Source organism: Mustelus asterias, chromosome 10 (assembly GCF_964213995.1).
Source record: "Mustelus asterias chromosome 10, sMusAst1.hap1.1, whole genome shotgun sequence".
NCBI lineage: Eukaryota > Metazoa > Chordata > Chondrichthyes > Carcharhiniformes > Triakidae > Mustelus > Mustelus asterias.
The window spans coordinates 93,563,091-93,579,539 of NC_135810.1; the positions used below are offsets into that span (position 1 = coordinate 93,563,091).

At 49.2% G+C, this 16,449-nt stretch overlaps 1 protein-coding gene across 1 annotated transcript in view; it reads right to left on the reverse strand.

Moving 5' to 3' along the window:
- The window catches only part of LOC144499774 (heat shock protein 105 kDa-like), a 73,969-nt gene extending 58,806 nt beyond the window's left edge, over positions 1-15,163 (reverse strand). Inside the window, exon 1 of the mRNA XM_078222217.1 lies at positions 14,723-15,163. Within this exon, the coding sequence (XP_078078343.1) occupies positions 14,723-14,829 (107 nt within the window). The 5' untranslated portion in view covers positions 14,830-15,163. The remainder of the gene's footprint in view (positions 1-14,722) is intronic.
- Between the last annotated feature and the right edge of the window lie 1,286 nt (positions 15,164-16,449).

Sequence of the window (16,449 nt, forward strand, 5' to 3'; positions counted from 1 at the left end):
GCTCCTTTTGACAGTGCTTGCAATAATCCAGTGTCTGGCATCTGCACCCCTGCGGTATGTTCTTTAATACTCTTTGGAGATCTTCACTACCTTTCCTCGAGTGTCTAGTGGTGTTATTAGAGGTTCGATATTGTAAGGGCCACCTGGTTTACACAAGCACTCTTCATTGAGGACTGACACCCCTTGTCACTACTGAGCCCCTTTTTCTGCATTCTCCAGTGATAATGCTGTTTCAATGGCTTTTTAAAAAATCCAGATTGGGTTGATAGGTCTAATAACTCCAGGAGTCACTTGTAAAGGAACAATGCTTTTATTGCACAAAATAAAAGTAAAACAAAACCCTGTGAACACAACTGGTCCCAATTAGGACAGAAAAAGGTTAATGGACTCACTCAGGGGCCTGCTTTATATAGGACTCTGTATACGAGCTCCATCTGGTTGGTTAATTACCAATCCCCAGTGAGCTTGTATTTAATGGCTTCTACAGGGAGGTCAGTGATTCCCCATGAAAGTCAGAGGGGTTCACACACCTCTTCCCCTCCACGCCTGAGGCCTCTCCTCGCTCTTTGGCTCGTGGGTAGACTGCACTGCACGTTGTGCCTGGTCAGGCAGGGTATACCAGATGACCGAAATATTACTGGAGGTGGTTCTTCCTCAATGACTGCTTCTGGCTGGGACTCAATTGCCTCTGTTTCCATTTTGGAGTTGGAAGTCTCTTATGCTGTCGAGCCTCCCATTGGTTGAGTTGTTTTCCTTCCCCAGTATAGTTGGGGTCTCCAATGGCATGCTCACTGAGTTGGCTGCATCTGTTGACAGCTCAGCTGGTCTCCATGTTTCTTTAGAATCTTGTCTCCAACGGTTATCATGTAGCACACTGACCCTGTTCTAGAAAGAATTGTTCCTGGCGTTCATGGGACACTGCCTCCAAAATTTCGCACTTGAACCATGTCTCTGCTGAAAAGACTATTAGCTTTTAGTCCATGGTCCTTTTTTGGGGGGGGGTTTCCTGCTTCTCTTCTATTTAGGTCTGGGAATGTAAGGCTTAGCCTGATCCATAGGTATCTGCCTATCAGTAACTCATGATGTGGAGATGCCGGTGTTGGACTGGGCAACTCAGCCAGGGCAACACCTGTCACGACATGTGGCATCATTTTGTAATTCAAAGAATGTGCCAGTTTAGTGTCTACAAACCCCTGGTCAGTTTTTTCATGCCCCTTTTAAAAACTTCAACTGCTCGTTCCACTGATCCATTTGATGATCGATGGTAAAGAATGTGCAGGCATACGGTGTTTGCTTCCATGTCCTAAATTCCCTACAGGTAAAATGGGATTCCATTGTCCATCACTAAAACCTCTGGGATTTCATGGGCACTACAAAAGATTGCCTTAGTCTCTCGATTGTGTTCTGCGATATGGTGGACGTCATCCGGTGCACTTCCAACCACAGACTGGGCATCAATTAGTAACAAACAAAACATGGAACCCATAAATGGTCCAGCGAAATCCACATGTATCCTAACCCATGCCTTTCCTGGCCATTCCGAGGGGTGTAAGGAAGCTACTGGTAGTGTCTTCTGGTTTTCTTGGCACATTCTGCATTTTCTCTTTGCCCCCATCTATTCCAGGCCACCAGACAGTTTCCCACTAACATCTTCATTTTTGATACACCTGGATGGCCATTATGCAGTTCTTGAAAGATAGGCCTTAAAGAGTGGGACATGGGTTAACTACCCAGGCTCCCAACAGGATAAAGCTGTCTTCTATGCTTAATTCTGGGTATTCTGTCGCATATGGCTTCAAGTCTTGTGCTGGACATTCTTGCATTCCTCCATTTAATATCACGTGGCTTAAATTTGCCAACATGGAATTGTTTCCAGTCCAAGTCCTAACTTGTTTTGCCAAAATATCCATAAAATTTAATGCCATCATGACTGTCCATTTTCAGTGGTGATGGCAAGCTAATGGGCAAAAGTAGGCGACTCAGGGCCTATGCGTCAACAACTTGTGTCCCTGGTCTATGTTCCAGGAGTAGCGGCTCTCATGCGGGAGCCGGGCTGATCAATACATGATAATCTCCATCTGGTCCACCATTCCCAGAGGGCTGGTCTGTCGAGCGTCGCCTTATCACTCGATCAGGAGAAGGCGTTCAACAGAGTGGAGCACGAGTATTTACTCGTAACTCTGCGGGCATTCGGGTTCGGGACGCATTTCGTCGCCCGGATCCGATTACTGTACTCTGCCGCAGAGTGTCTAATTAAGGTTAACGGGCCCTTGACGGCACCCCTTCACTTTGGAAGAGGAGTACGGCAGCGCTGTCCCTTGTCCAGCCAACTGTATTTGATTTGCGTGGAGCTATTCCTGCTCCTCTTGAGGTTGTTGGGTTTGGCTCTGCACGGCCTGGACGTAGGGGTGGTCCTGTCGGCTTACACCGATGACATGCTCCTCATGCTCATGGACCCGGCTGACCTGCGGAGGATGCGAGAATGCCAGGCGGTGTACTCCGCTAGGATCAACTGGTCCAAGTGCTCCGGGCTCCAGGTCGGTCCGTGGGAGACAGGCCCCTTCCGGGAGGAGCTCAGGCCTTTCACCTGGAGCAGGACCAACCTCCTCTACTTGGGGGTCCATCTCTTCCCAGCCGAGGAATCCTGGCCGGCGAACTGGTGGGAGCTGGAGGCCAAAGACTCCGCCCACCTGAATCGCTGGACAGGACTGCTCCGAGTGCTGTCCTAAAGGGTGCGAGTTCTCGTCATAAACCAGCTGCTTGCCTCCATGTTGTGGTACTGGCTGGTCACTTTGACCCCTCCCCCTGGCTTTGTCACAATATACAGAAAACCCTTGTGCGGTTCTTCTGGGACAACTGACTGCACTGGGTCTCTGCCGAGGGTCTGCATCTCCCGCTTGAGGGCGGCGGCCAGGGTCTGGTGTGTCTTCATACACAGGTAGCGACCTTCCACCTCCAGACCCTGCAGATACCTTTACGTCGAGCCTCCTCCACGATGATGTGCCCTGGCGACGTATTTCTTCCGCCAGTTGCACGGCCTGAATTGCGACGTGCAGCTCCTGCATATCAATCTGGGGCGTATTCCGATGACCTTGCAGGCATTGCCCGTCTTTCACCAGGACCACCTCCTCAGTCAGGTGTGCAGCCAGAGGCCGGTGCAGTCCCGTGCCTGAGGATGATGCATTCACCCCCAGCGATGGTGTCGAGATGAGCGGACACTTTCTCGTAGAAAGTCGTTGGCTGCGGTCGGGGCAAGGTCTCCAGCTGAAAATGCGGGGCCAACAAGATAGCCACCCCACTAGAAGCGAGCGCGAGGTGGCTCATGTAGACCACCCCCACCCCTCCAGGAACCATCGGGCTTCGTCTCCCAGAATGGTACAGCTTTCTTGCAGGAAACATATCGCATACTTCCCATCACGGAGGATCGAGAAGTTCTGGAACCTGCGGAGTGGTTCACTGCTACAGTTGACGATGAGGCTGGCTATAGTCACTTTCATGTCAGTAGCGTTGTGCTACCGTCACCACTTAGATAAGTGCGCAGGGGAGCGCGGGCGCAAGACGCACCAGTCCACTCCCCCATGAGCCAGACGAGGAACTCCTGTACCCGACGCCGCTCTTTTTCAGCCAGGCCCGACGCAGCCTGAGAGCAGGCCTGTGCGGACCGGGTGAGTAGAGCCAAGTCCGACCAACGGTCGAGAGCTAGTCGGACGATGTCAGGGCGACCAGAGTGATCTTTTATAAAGGCCCCGAGTTCCCCGCCACTATCCAGGTGGACTCCAAAAAATAGTCCCCATGCCCACCACCGAGCAGTCTACCTCCTTGGGGCCGTCGCCCTTCAACTCAGAGTGCCCGCCACAGGGTGTACAGCGGGCAGCATTAGTCCTGACTCTTCCCCCCCACCCCCCCCCCGGGATCGGCAGAGGAGGGGTTTGCCCCCAGGCTCTTCTCCCTGGGTTTTTGGGTCCGAGAGCTACGGCGGCTCAGTCCCCTGCTCTGCCCCAGATGCCTGGGCACCCCACAGGTCCGAAGAGTCCTCCGGTCTCAGGTCGGGGGCGCCCAGCATCAGAGGTCAGGCCTTCCTTGCCACTGTCACCCAAGGACCCAAACAATGGGGTGCTGCCGCAGTCCTCCAGCAAGCTAAATAGGAACTCCTCTGGGGTGCTGAAATGCACCGGGTGGAACGGGACCACGGGGGCCCTGCTCTCACCTGGCCCCAGGGAGTCCCGCTTGGAGGACCGCGGCAGCACGTGTTTCTTTTTATCAGCTTTCATTCCTGGGGGCAAGGCACGAAGACGTGTGGAGGCAGGGCGGGGGATGGTATGAACTGGGAGAGGGGTGTAGGCACCACAACCTTTAAGCTAGGGAAGGGTGTGGGGAGTCCCACAGGTCTCACGTTCCCCCTCCCCCAAGGTGTAGTGCCTCTGAGGAGCAACCCCTTGGCAGAGGATGCCCCTCGCATTCTGCCCCTCTCCTTCCTGCCCCGCCCCTTGGCTTTTCCCCCCCACTTCCTGTTTCCCGGGGTCTTCTGGCCTCGCGGAGGCTCTGCTCTCCCCCCACCGGCAGCCAAGGTGGCAATCGCTGCTGGCGTGGCCTCCCCTTGCAGGGGGCCAGGTGGTACTTGGTTTGGGGGGCTGTGGTGCCCGCTGCGGCCGCCTTGGGGGCCTTGTAGGTGGGCCAGTTCTTTTTAATATGCCCCGCCTCCTTACAGGCATGGCACCGCACACCGTCCGCTGACCAGAAGAGATTCAGTAGATGGTCCCCTTGAAGGGGACGTAGAACCGACCCTCCCCCTCGCCCCCTCTCGAGGCACTCCGAGGCCAGGCGGACATAGGCCTGGTGCCGGAAGGAGTACACGTGCCGGAGGGCAGGGTCATGAAGGCCGAGTGGGATCGGTGCCACCCCAGACCCGATCTCCCCAGTAGATGGAGGTTGGGGAGGAGCTCCATGGGGATGAAGGGTGGGACGTTAGAGATGACAATACGATGGGCAGTGGCCTCCAGAAGGTCCACCGCCAAGAACGTCCCGCCCACCGTAAGCCCCTTTTTCAGTGGACCGCCCCGCTCGGCCTTCAGAAAGAATATGGCCTTGCCATAAATCTTTGAGGTCGCTCCAATGGCTGAGGGGCTGACAACTCCAGCCACTGCCCGAACACAGGCCTCGATGGTCATGTCGGGGTGGGCGCAGCATTTGACCGAGTTGTTTAGTGATTAATATAAAAAAGGTGCACAACAGGGCGTATCGGTCGTGGTTTTTCCATGTGGGGGGGTGTGTGTGTGTGTGTCTGTGTGCAGGGAGGCCTCTCTAGCCTTTATAGTCAGGCGCAGAGAGGGAAGGGATTATGGCGGGGGGGGGGGGTTTCCTCTTCGGCCCCGAGGCCTAACAATAAAAAGGTCCAGGGGTGTCTTCACCCCCCACCCCTGTAGATGATGAAAAAAAGTTCTTTAGTCTTTCCCTCCTCCCCCCCCCCCCTTTTCAGGCATTGGCTTCTGATGGGGGCACCAGCCCAACAACTCAGTCCTTTGCTGTTTCTGGTCCCGCTGTGTTAAGTGTTGTCCTCCCTCCTGCATATGGACACGCTCGTTCTCCCTCCCTCTCCTCTCCCAGGGAGAGAGGGAGCACCTTCCAGTGGCTGGGTGGCAGGTGGGGGCAATGGCTGTTTCCTCCTTCTTCCTCTCTCCTTCCAATAAGCAAAAACCCTTCACTCAGCTCCTTTCATCACTGTAGCAGCAATGGACTTCTCCAGATATCCACACAGCCAGCTCGGAGGTTGCTCCCTGCTGAATGTAGGCTGGGAGACTGACACACCCCCTGCTTTTAATAGGGAGCATGAGGCTCCCCGATTTAACCACCAATTAAGACTCAGGTAGTTCATACTCTAGCAAGCCAACCTCATTAGCCTGGCTGAAATCATCACACTCCTCCTCCTTCCCCTCCCGCCCAAAGTCTGAGGAATCCCCTCGGTTTGCTTCCCTCAGGCGTCTTTTCCCCCACTTGAGCACCGGGTCAGGATCCTCCAACTAGGCCTCTGGTGCCGGTGCTGTCTAACAGTTGGGTTCCCGTCTGTTCTGCAACGAATGCTGGATGTCTGGTTCCCCGTCCACTTCAGGTGGTAGGGGGAAAAAAAATTGCTGCAGCTTCATCCCGTGTCCATTTTGGACTCTGAGGTCCCCACCAAGGGTGCAGGTGTTTCCCTACCACTGCCTCACCTACACGTACTCGGTAGGATACTGGTCCTGTCCTGGACTCGACTGTTCCGGTTACCCAGGTGGGGCCATTTGCATAATTTCTGACCGAAACTCAACCCCGCTTCAAAGTGCCTCTCTCAGCGAGTGTTATGGCTCCTGCATTGGGCCTCATGGTGTCTTTCCACCTTTCCTCCCAGGTTTGGCAACAGGCTCAGTGTGGTGTGGGGCCATCTGCCCATCAGTAACTCTGCTGGCGCAGTTCCCGTGGTGGCTGTGGAATGGTCCTATAGCCAAATAACCACCTTGAAAGTTGTGTCTCTAATGAGGCCGCTGGCTGTTTTTTTCAACTCGGCCTTTAACATCTGGACTGCTCTCTGTTAGCCCATTTAATGCTGGGTGGTCTTGATGTGCTGGATCCTATTTGATTTCACAAAAATTGCCAACTCTAGGCTGGTGAGCACTGAACCATGATCAGAAACTAATACCTCTGGGATCCCGTGTGTTGCGAACGAGGTGTGCAGTTTCTCAACGGTTGCCGTTGTTTGCAGAGTTTAGTTTATAGACGTCTAAGCACTTAGACGCCCATTCCATCACCAGAAATATGGACCCCATAAACAGGCCTGCAAAAATACAAAACCGACATGGACTCATGACCATGGTCTACTTGACCATTCCCACGGGTGCAGCAGGGCTGCCGGTGGTGCCTTCTGCCCATGGGCACTGTCCTACCAGTTTCGCTATGTTTGCGTCCAGACCTGGCCACCAGATGTGGTTCTTGGCCAGCATCTTCATTTTTGATACTCCAGGGTGTAGTTCGGCCAGTATGGCCTGACAGCCCTGCCTTGGGATGATGACCCGTGCTCCCCACAGCAGTATCCTGTGATCTGCTCCAGTATGGGTGGAACTGTGGATGGACCATTCTTTCCAGCTGCCAATAGCACCAGGTGCTTTAGCTTCGCCAATATAGGGTCTTTCTGCGTCCACCAGGAGGGTATCCATAAAGTTTATCATCACAGTCTCCTCCATTCTGGGTGCCAATGGTGTGTGTCCAGTAATGATAGCCGGCTTAAGGCATTGGCATTTGCCACTCTAGTCCCTGGTCGGTGCTCCAAATCGATACTGATATGCCACCTACAATAATGCCCAATGCTGGATCCGGGCTAATACTATCGGCAGCACTACTTTGGTCTTCCTTCAGTAGGCCCAGCAAGGGTTTATGATCTGTTATGATTGTAAATTTTCACCCATATAAATACTAGTGAATTTTTTTTAAACTGCGAAGATTACTGCCAGTCCTTCCTTTTCAATCTGGGCATATTTTCGCTCTGCCATTGCCAGGGTCCTGGAGGCATACACTATTGGCCATTTGTCTGTTCTGCCACCGGTGTGCCAGGACTGCACCAATTCTATATAGGGTCGCTTCACAGGCGAGTACCAATTCCTTCTTGGGGTCATAATGTACCAATACATTTGCGGGTGAGAATTGCTGTATAAATTTTCTTGGTGGGCTGACCGTTCCCAAGTTTGTCCCTTTTTCAGCAATTGGGGAGAGGGGATCCAGAATGGAGACCCTATTCTGAATGACTTTCCCATAGTATGTTACCAGTCCTAAAAACAACCGTAGCTACTGGATGGTCGTCTTTTATTGCTCGTACCCAATCCTCCAGAGGATGTAGGCCCAACTTATCCACCTTTGTACCCGAGGTAGGTTACTTGTGGTGCTAAAAAGATGCATTTTTCCCTTTTCAAAACGCACTCCTGCTGTTGCAAATCTCCTCAGAACTTTGAGGTTTTGCAGATGTTCCACCCTCGTTTTACTCGTAATGAGGACATCGAGGTAAGTGGCAACCTGTGGTAACCCTTGTAGGGTGCTCTCCATGGTCCTTTGGAATATGGCACAAGCAGATGAAACCCCGAAAGGCAATCTTTTATAGTAAAAGAGGCCTTTCAGCATATTTATTATGGCGAATTTTTGCAAATCTTCGTCCAGCCATAGTTGCAGGTATGCGTGGCTCATGTCCAGTTTTGTGACTAGGAGCCCTCCTGCCAACTTTGTGTACAGGTCCTCAATCCTGGGAATTGGGTATTTGTCTCGCTGAGTATAATGATTTGTCAGTTTGAAATTGCCGCAAAGGCACACCAAGCCATCTGGCTTTAAGATAGAATGGACGGCACCAGTGGTTCCTGCAAATTGGACCGGTTTTATTATTCTTCTGTGCTGTAATCTTTTGATTTCTGCATCAACCTTTTCCCTCAACGCAAATGGTACCGCTCGGGCTTTGCAAAACCTTGGGACAGCCTCCAGGTCAACGTGCAATTTTGCCTCGACTCTTTTGATTGTCCCTAGGCCTTCCAGAAAAATCTCCAGATATTTGCTCAGGGCTTCACTCAAGCAACCATTTTCCAGCTGGATCTCTGTCAGCCAACTTCACCCGAATAGGCTCAGTCCCAAACCTTCCACTACCATTAATGGGAGCCCAACTAATTGTTTCCCATAAGCAACTGGCACTTGGGTTGTACCCATCACTTCAGTGGTTTCCCCCGTATAGGTCCTCAGCCTTGCTGAAATTTTGGTCAGGGCTAAGAGTTGGAGTCCAGTGTGTATCTTGTTAAACACTGTCTCCCCTATGACCGATACAGCTGCGCCTGTGTCGACCTCCATTCAGTCTCACCTGACAATTTGATGGGTTCTGATTTTGTCATCGCTACGCACAGTAGCTGTTCCTCAGAGATAGGGTGAGCTTCCAGGTTGTGCATTCTCCCGTCCCACATATTCTTTTCAGCTATATTGGTTTCGGAGACTTGCTTTTCCTCTGTGCATTCTGACACTGGCAACCATAGCAATGTCGTGTCAGGCACGGCTCTACAGGAACTGCTGTCACTCTGGGCTTAACTGGACCTTGTCTAGGTGTGATTCTATAGACGGACTTGGGCTCCCTTGTATCCGAATCCTTCCGGAGGGCCGCTATGTAGTGGTAGTCCACCTGGTATTGGCCTCTACTTCCATGTGGATACCTTGGAGCTCATGCACTCCGCTTGTTCTAATGACAAGGCCAGCTGTAATGCCTGTTTACAGTCCACCAACAGGTGTTTCTGTATAGTCATATCGTTAATTCCGCACACCAACCAGTGTCGGAACATCTCATTTAGTGTGTGTGTGTGTGTGTCCCCCCCGCCCCGAATGCATAAGCCTTCACCAGACGTTTTAGCTTTGTTCGGAAACTGGTGATTGACTCCCCCGCTTCTCTAAATGGAGTAAAAAACAGTACCTCCGCAGAATCAGGGGTGGCTTAGGGTCATAATATTCTTGAACTAAGTTTGACAACTCTTGGAAGGACTCTGCGTCCGGGAAAGTTAAACTGTGCATAAATCGCAAAAGCTGCTGGTCCACACGCAGCCAGCAGGATAACCTTTTGCTTCTCATCGGAGATTATATCATTTGCCCTGAAGAAATACTTCATCCTTTCCACATATTGGGTCCAGTCCTCCACTGCGGGGTCAAAGAGTCCAACTTCCCAAACAGTGGCATGTTTTCTCAACAATGGCTTACCCTCAATACGTGCAGTGATTCATCACTCCTTTTTTCCTCCTCGCCACTGTACTAACTCCATGGAGGTGAAAGTCCCATCACCAAGTTACTTTATTTACTCCATACCATAGAAAATTACAGCTCAGAAACAGGCCTTTTGGCCCTTCTTGTCTGTGCCGAACCATTTTATGCCTAGTCCCACTGACCTGCACTTGGACCATATCCCTCCACACCCCTCTCATCCATGAACCCGTCCAAAGTTTTCTTAAATGTTAAAAGTGACCCCGCATTTACCACTTTATCTGGCAGCTCATTCCACACTCCCACCACTCTCTGCGTGAAGAAGCCCCCCCTAATATTCCCTTTAAACTTTTCTCCTTTCACCCTTAACCCATGCCCTCTGGTTTTTTTCTCCCCTAGCCTCAGCGGAAAAAGCCTGCTTGCATTCACTCTATCTATACCCATCAAAATCTTATACACCTCTATCAAATCTCCCCTCAATCTTCTACGCTCCAGGGAATAAAGTCCCAACCTATTCAATCTCTCTCTGTAACTCAGCTTCTCAAGTCCCGGCAACATCCTTGTGAACCTTCTCTGCACTCTTTCAATCTTATTTACATCTTTCCTGTAACTAGGTGACCAAAACTGTACACAATACTCCAAATTCGGCCTCACCAATGCCTTATATAACCTTACCATAACACTCCAACTTTTATACTCGATACTCCGATTTATAAAGGCCAATGTACCAAAGGCACTCTTTACGACCCTATACATCTGTACACAGCCAGCTCTCCTGCAGAATGCAGGCTGGGAGACTGACACACCTGCTTCAAATAGGGAGCATGAGGCTCCCTGATTTAACCATCAATTAAGACTCAGGTACTTCTTGGGTATTCATACTCTAGCAAGCCAACCTCATTAGCCTGGCTGAAGTCATCACATTGCCCATCCCTCATGCCCTTGAAATGGAGTGGCTTGCTAGGCCATTTAAGAATGGACCTGGAATCACATGTAGGCCATACTATAAAGGATGACAGATTTTCTTCCCCAAAGGGCATTGGTGAACAAGATGGGGCTTTTTAAACAAAAGGAATTGACAACAGTTTCATGGTTGCCATTCCTGAGACTCACTTTTCATAAATTTTACTGGATGCTGTGGTGGGATGTGAACGCATACCTTATAGCATTAACCTGGGCCTCTATAGAACAAGTGATATTATCACGACATCACCATCTCCCCTCGAGAGGCAGGTATCCCAAGATATGCATCATACAAAGATTGTGACACTGTGCAAGAATGTTGACTACAGTGATTGTAAAACTAAATTAAAGCATCTATGTTGAGCATGTTGCCCTGGTCAGACTGCAGAACTTGACTGAACACATCTATTCAGAATCCTAGTGTGGCTTCAGAACCAATCAAGATGATCATCTCAGTCCAACAGCTACAAGAGAAATGCTGTGATCAAAAAGACCACTATATATTGCCTTCAATCTATTTCACTAAGCTTAGCCACGAGAGCGAAGGCAGCCTAATTAAGTTGCTGGGCAAAATTGTCTGCCTGATGAAGCTGCTCTTTGCACTAAAAGATGGCCAAAGTTAAATATAAATGGGGGAGCAAGGGAACCCTTTGAAATCCACAGCGGGGGTCAAATAGGGTTGTGTTCTGCCACTGACGCTTTTTATTCTTCTGGTGCAGGTCATATACCTTGATGTCATTCCTTTCTTTGCTGTGGTCATATATCTTGATGTTAGAAGGCATCTACTTGCATACCAAAACGGTGGAAAGCTGTTCAGCCTAGCTTGCCCGAGATTCAAGACAAAATGTGCGCTGAGTCCTCAGAGTTGTTCTTTGATGACAGTGCCACATTTGAGGAACATCTCCAGTGGCAAATGGACAGATCCCTCATGCCTGTAAAGAATTTGGCTCGATAATCAACATCAGGAAGACAAATGTCATGGTCCAGGATGTTGCCATACCACCATCAGCATTGACAATGTGAACTGGAGGTTGTTCTCATCTTCATATACCTAGGCTCCACAATTGAGTGCATCTGTCCCTTGATCTGAAATAGGACATATACTGAATAAGCTGCAACCATTATGTCCAAGCTGACTAACAGTGTGGAATGCAGTAGCTTGACTGAGAACACAAGACTGCAAGTCTATCCAAGCCTATGTTCTCACTATACTCCTCAACAGTGGTATGATCTGGACAACACATACAAGGCAAGAAAAAAAAATGGCTAAACAGTTTCCATCTTCATTGCCTCTGACATATCCTTGGCATTGTTTGGCAGGACGAGCTCACCAATTTAGAGGAGTGTATTAATTCCATCAGCAGCATACACTCATTGGAAGACAGTCAGTTATGGCCGTGACCATTAGGAAAAAATGAACAGAACCAAATATTCAGCTGGCCTAGAAGAGGGCCCAAAGAAAACAGGGACTAGCAAATCTTACGCCTTCTCAGCCCATTGCTGCATTTGCTCTCAGGAAGACAGTGAATGCCATGCCAGAGTGGAGCGCCTGAGCCACATTAGGCAATGCTCAAAGTTGAGCACAACACAATAAATTGAGAGAACTGGACAAGTGATCATAGAATCCTTGCGCTTATAATACCTAAACTTTATGACCATAGAATCCTTACAATGCAAAAGGAGGCCATTTGGCCCATCGAGTCTGCACCAACAGAGTGTCTTACCCAGGCCCTCTCCCTGTAACCCTCCGAGTATGTAAAACGCAAAGCAGCAGGGGAATCCAGTTAAAGTATATGTGGAATTTTTAAAAATTGTGATTGCAACTTTAACTACTGAATTATTAAAAATAGTTTAATATTCTTTGAGGAAGGGAATCTACTACCTTTGACTAGTCTGGCCTGTAAGGGGTTGGGGGGAGGAGGAAGCAATGTAAACTCAAGGGTAAGGTGCAGGATTAGAGCACCCTGGGGTTATAATGCATCTTGACGAAGGAAGCAAGATTGGTTGATAAAAGTGCTTATGGGACCCTGAAGTTTAGAGATGGAGGCACAGAATACAACAGCAAGGAAGTTATGATGAATCTTCATAAAGCACTGGTTAAACCGCAGCTGGAGAAGTGTGTCCAATTTTGGTGAGCACACTTTAGAATGGATGTGAAGGCATTAAAGTAGTTGCAGAAATCATTTACGAGAATAATTCCAAAGACCAGTGGCTTCAGTTACATGAATAAGTTGGAGAATCTGATATTGTTCACTTCCAAGGAGGCAGAGAGATCTGTTAAAGGTGTTCAAAAATCACTAAGGGCCAGAGAGAAACTCTTCCAAGTCCAAACCATGTCAATAGCGATTCGCTTTTGGCAACATGAGGGGAAAACGTTTCATGTAACAAATTATGATCTAGATGAAAAGGTGTAAAGGAGGCAGATTCAATCCTGGCTTTCAAAAAGGAGTCTCAATGGGCACAGACACAATGGGCCAAACAGCCTTCTTTTGTGTTATAGCCATTCTATGATTCAATAATGTAACTTCAAACCGTCAACAAACGTGCTGGACTCTTACCTGCCCTTCAAACGGCCTCGCAAGCCACTCTGTTAAGAAGATGGCTCACACCACCTTCTCAAGGATGATAATGCTGATCTTGCCATCAATGCCCACATTCGACGAACAAAATAAAAAAGCTTGATGACGTTCTGCTTCCTATGCACTTCTGGTACAGGTTATCTGACTGCAAAGTGTGTATGTTCAGTTGAAAATGCACTCACAATATTAACCAGATGTGATGGAATTTCTACACCAAAATGTATCAAACATAAAAGGACTCTGATCTGAGACATACATATGGATCCTAATGAATATATATGATCTGCCCAAGGGCAGCTCCTCTACTCATTTTCCATGCTTTGCAGTCCTGCACTTACAAAAAGTAAATGCCTCCCATTTTCAGCCTCATTGAGTAACATTAGGGAAAATAATAGATGAGGTAGTTGTCTGGTGCCTCACTCGTGTATGCTTAAAAGGAAACTCATCCTCTTCTCCACCTTTGTCACTCAAGGTTCTTCTTTTTCCACCAATACCAGTGGTTTCACCTTTACCGGTAGCTTGTAGCCCTGAACGTGGGACCATTACCTGGACCTGGGGAGACTTGGTGCAAGGACAACCAGTCCAAGGTCTGAAACAACCCTGTTACCCAAATGAACACAATATCCAGAACCTGTGTAGTAATTATCAACTGCATGTTATAATTCAAATAAAACCGGTCATCTGAAGTCAATGTCTGCTCTTTTCTCTCCTTACAGGTGCTGCCAGAACTGCTGAGATTTTCCAGCATTTTCTCTTCTGGTTTCAGATTCCAGCATCTGCAGTAATTTGCTTTTATTAAAAATAAAATATTACCTGGCGATTGTATCAACCCACCTGTAAACAACAATTAGTTTAACCTCGAATTATTCTCAGGCTTCAAACTTGATCAGAACCCAGCTCAAAAAGAGAGAAAGAGCAGGACCCATTTCCTCGTTTCTAGAAATTTCCAGAACATTCCACATTCTTCATTCAACCCACACTTCAAGCAGAACTCCAACTCGATTGAAAGAAATAACTTCATAGCGAGATGCTCCCGTTTCTTTTTCCAGATTATGGGAACAAATGTTTTAAGATTGGAAGCTTTTTTGGGGGGGAGGGGGGGGGGGGCTCTCTACACGGCATCATTTTGAAGTTCAGCATCTTATTTTCGCTGAACTCTGGCAATATCGTTGTCAAACGAAAAAGAAAATTCCTGACGTCTAATATGGGTGAGCAAGAACACTGGGCGTTAAGGGTGAAAAATATTGCCGGCTTAATAAGAAAATGTGTGCGATGAGAACAAAAAAAAGATTGGGGTTGGTGGGGATGGGGGGCACTTTGTGTGCTCAACACGTGAATCCGCCCAAATGGTAGAAATAATCCAGCCACAGACACTTGACGGTGACAGGAATAATGAGAGCTGCGGTCATTTTAAGCGATGGCACACCTTGACTGAAGTTACTTACGGGGTACATCTGTCACTGAACTCATTGGCGACGGTCTCGATGCCTCCCGCTCGAGCAATGGCGATATAGCAGTTCTGCGATCCGACATCAAAGCCGACCACCGACATCTTTCTGTCAAGTCGAGTCGAGCCGATGCGACTTTATCTTTCTTTGTCCCTTCGCGCGACACCCTCCCTGTCCCTGCTCTGTCAGCCGCTGCCCAGCGCTGACTGCTACCTCGAGGGGTGCTGCTCCTCTACTTTAAATACGGGGCCGGCTGGCTGGCTCGCGCACGGGGAGGGGGAAAGTTCCAGAAACTGTCAGCATTCACCGCTCCCCCCCGCCCCCCGCCCCGCGGCGCCCAACCGCGCGCGAGCTCATCCGCATTCACCCCACTTCCAGCCAATCAGGGCGCGGCAGCCTGGCCGCTCGGCCGGCCCGCCCGCCCCTCTCCGTCGCCAGGGCGACCGCGGACGCTGTGACGTGAGCGGGGAAGTTCCGAGAGGCGCCTGGAAGCTTCCACGGCCGTTGGGCGGCTCTCTCCACTCGCCGCCAGCTTCGCTGCCTGAGACTCCCCGGGCAGGAGGCCATTCAGCCCTTCCCCTCGCCCCACGCGTAATCTCACATAGCACAGAGTCAAGAGGGGGAAAAACATCATCGAGATATATATATATATATATACAGGCTCCCGCTTCCCCAACCCCACCATTCAACTGAAGGGATCGTTTTACATAAAAAATAGGGCTTCCTCCCATCTGCTCTTTTAGCCAGAAGGTGCATATTTTACCTTGTGTTTTCCAAGTAAAATGGGTACATACAACAGTACAGGATCAGGCCCTCCGGCCCATGATATTGTGCCACACATGATGTCAAATTAAGTTTAAAGTTTCCCTAGTGTCATGAGTAGGCTTACATTAACACTGCAATGAAAGTCGCCACACTCCAATGCCCGTTCGGGTACACTAAGGGAGAATTTAGCATGGCCAATGCACCTAACCAGCACATCTTTCAGACTGTGGGAAGAAACCAGGGGCAACCCACGCAGACACGGGGAGAATATGTAGAATCCGCACGGGCAGTGACCCAAGCCAGGAATTGAACTGAGGTCGCTGGCATTGTGAGGCAGCAATGCTGTACCACCGTGCCACCCTATATAACTAATCCCTTCTGCCTGCCCTTGGTCCAAATCCCTATATTCCTTGCATATTCATTCATTTTGGTAGGACTAATTTAAATGTGGATTACAGGGTCAAAGGTAGGGTTCTGAAGACTGTGGAGGAACAGAGAGATCTTGGGGTTCATATCCACAAATCTCTGAAGGTTGCCATTCAAGTGGATAGAGCTGTGAAGAAGGCCTATAGTGTGTTAGCTTTTATTAACAGGGGGTTGGAGTTTAAGAGCTGTGGGGTTATGCTGCAACTGTACAGGACCTTGGTGAGACCACATTTGGAATATTGTGTGCAGTTCTGGTCACCTCACTATAAGAAGGATGTGGAAGCACTGGAAAGAGTGCAGAGGAGATTTACCAGGATGTGTAAGGAATAATCATTAAGACAACATATATTGGAAGGAATAATTATTAGGACAAGTAGGAGATAATAATTAACATAGAAGAGATAATCACTACTTAAGAAGTTCTCATATATATCACATATCTTATTAAGCATACACATGGATACTTGCATAAATGAACATAGAAGCTGAAAGTAATTTCTTAAATAAACGTGAGAAAGTCAGACAACGGGAAA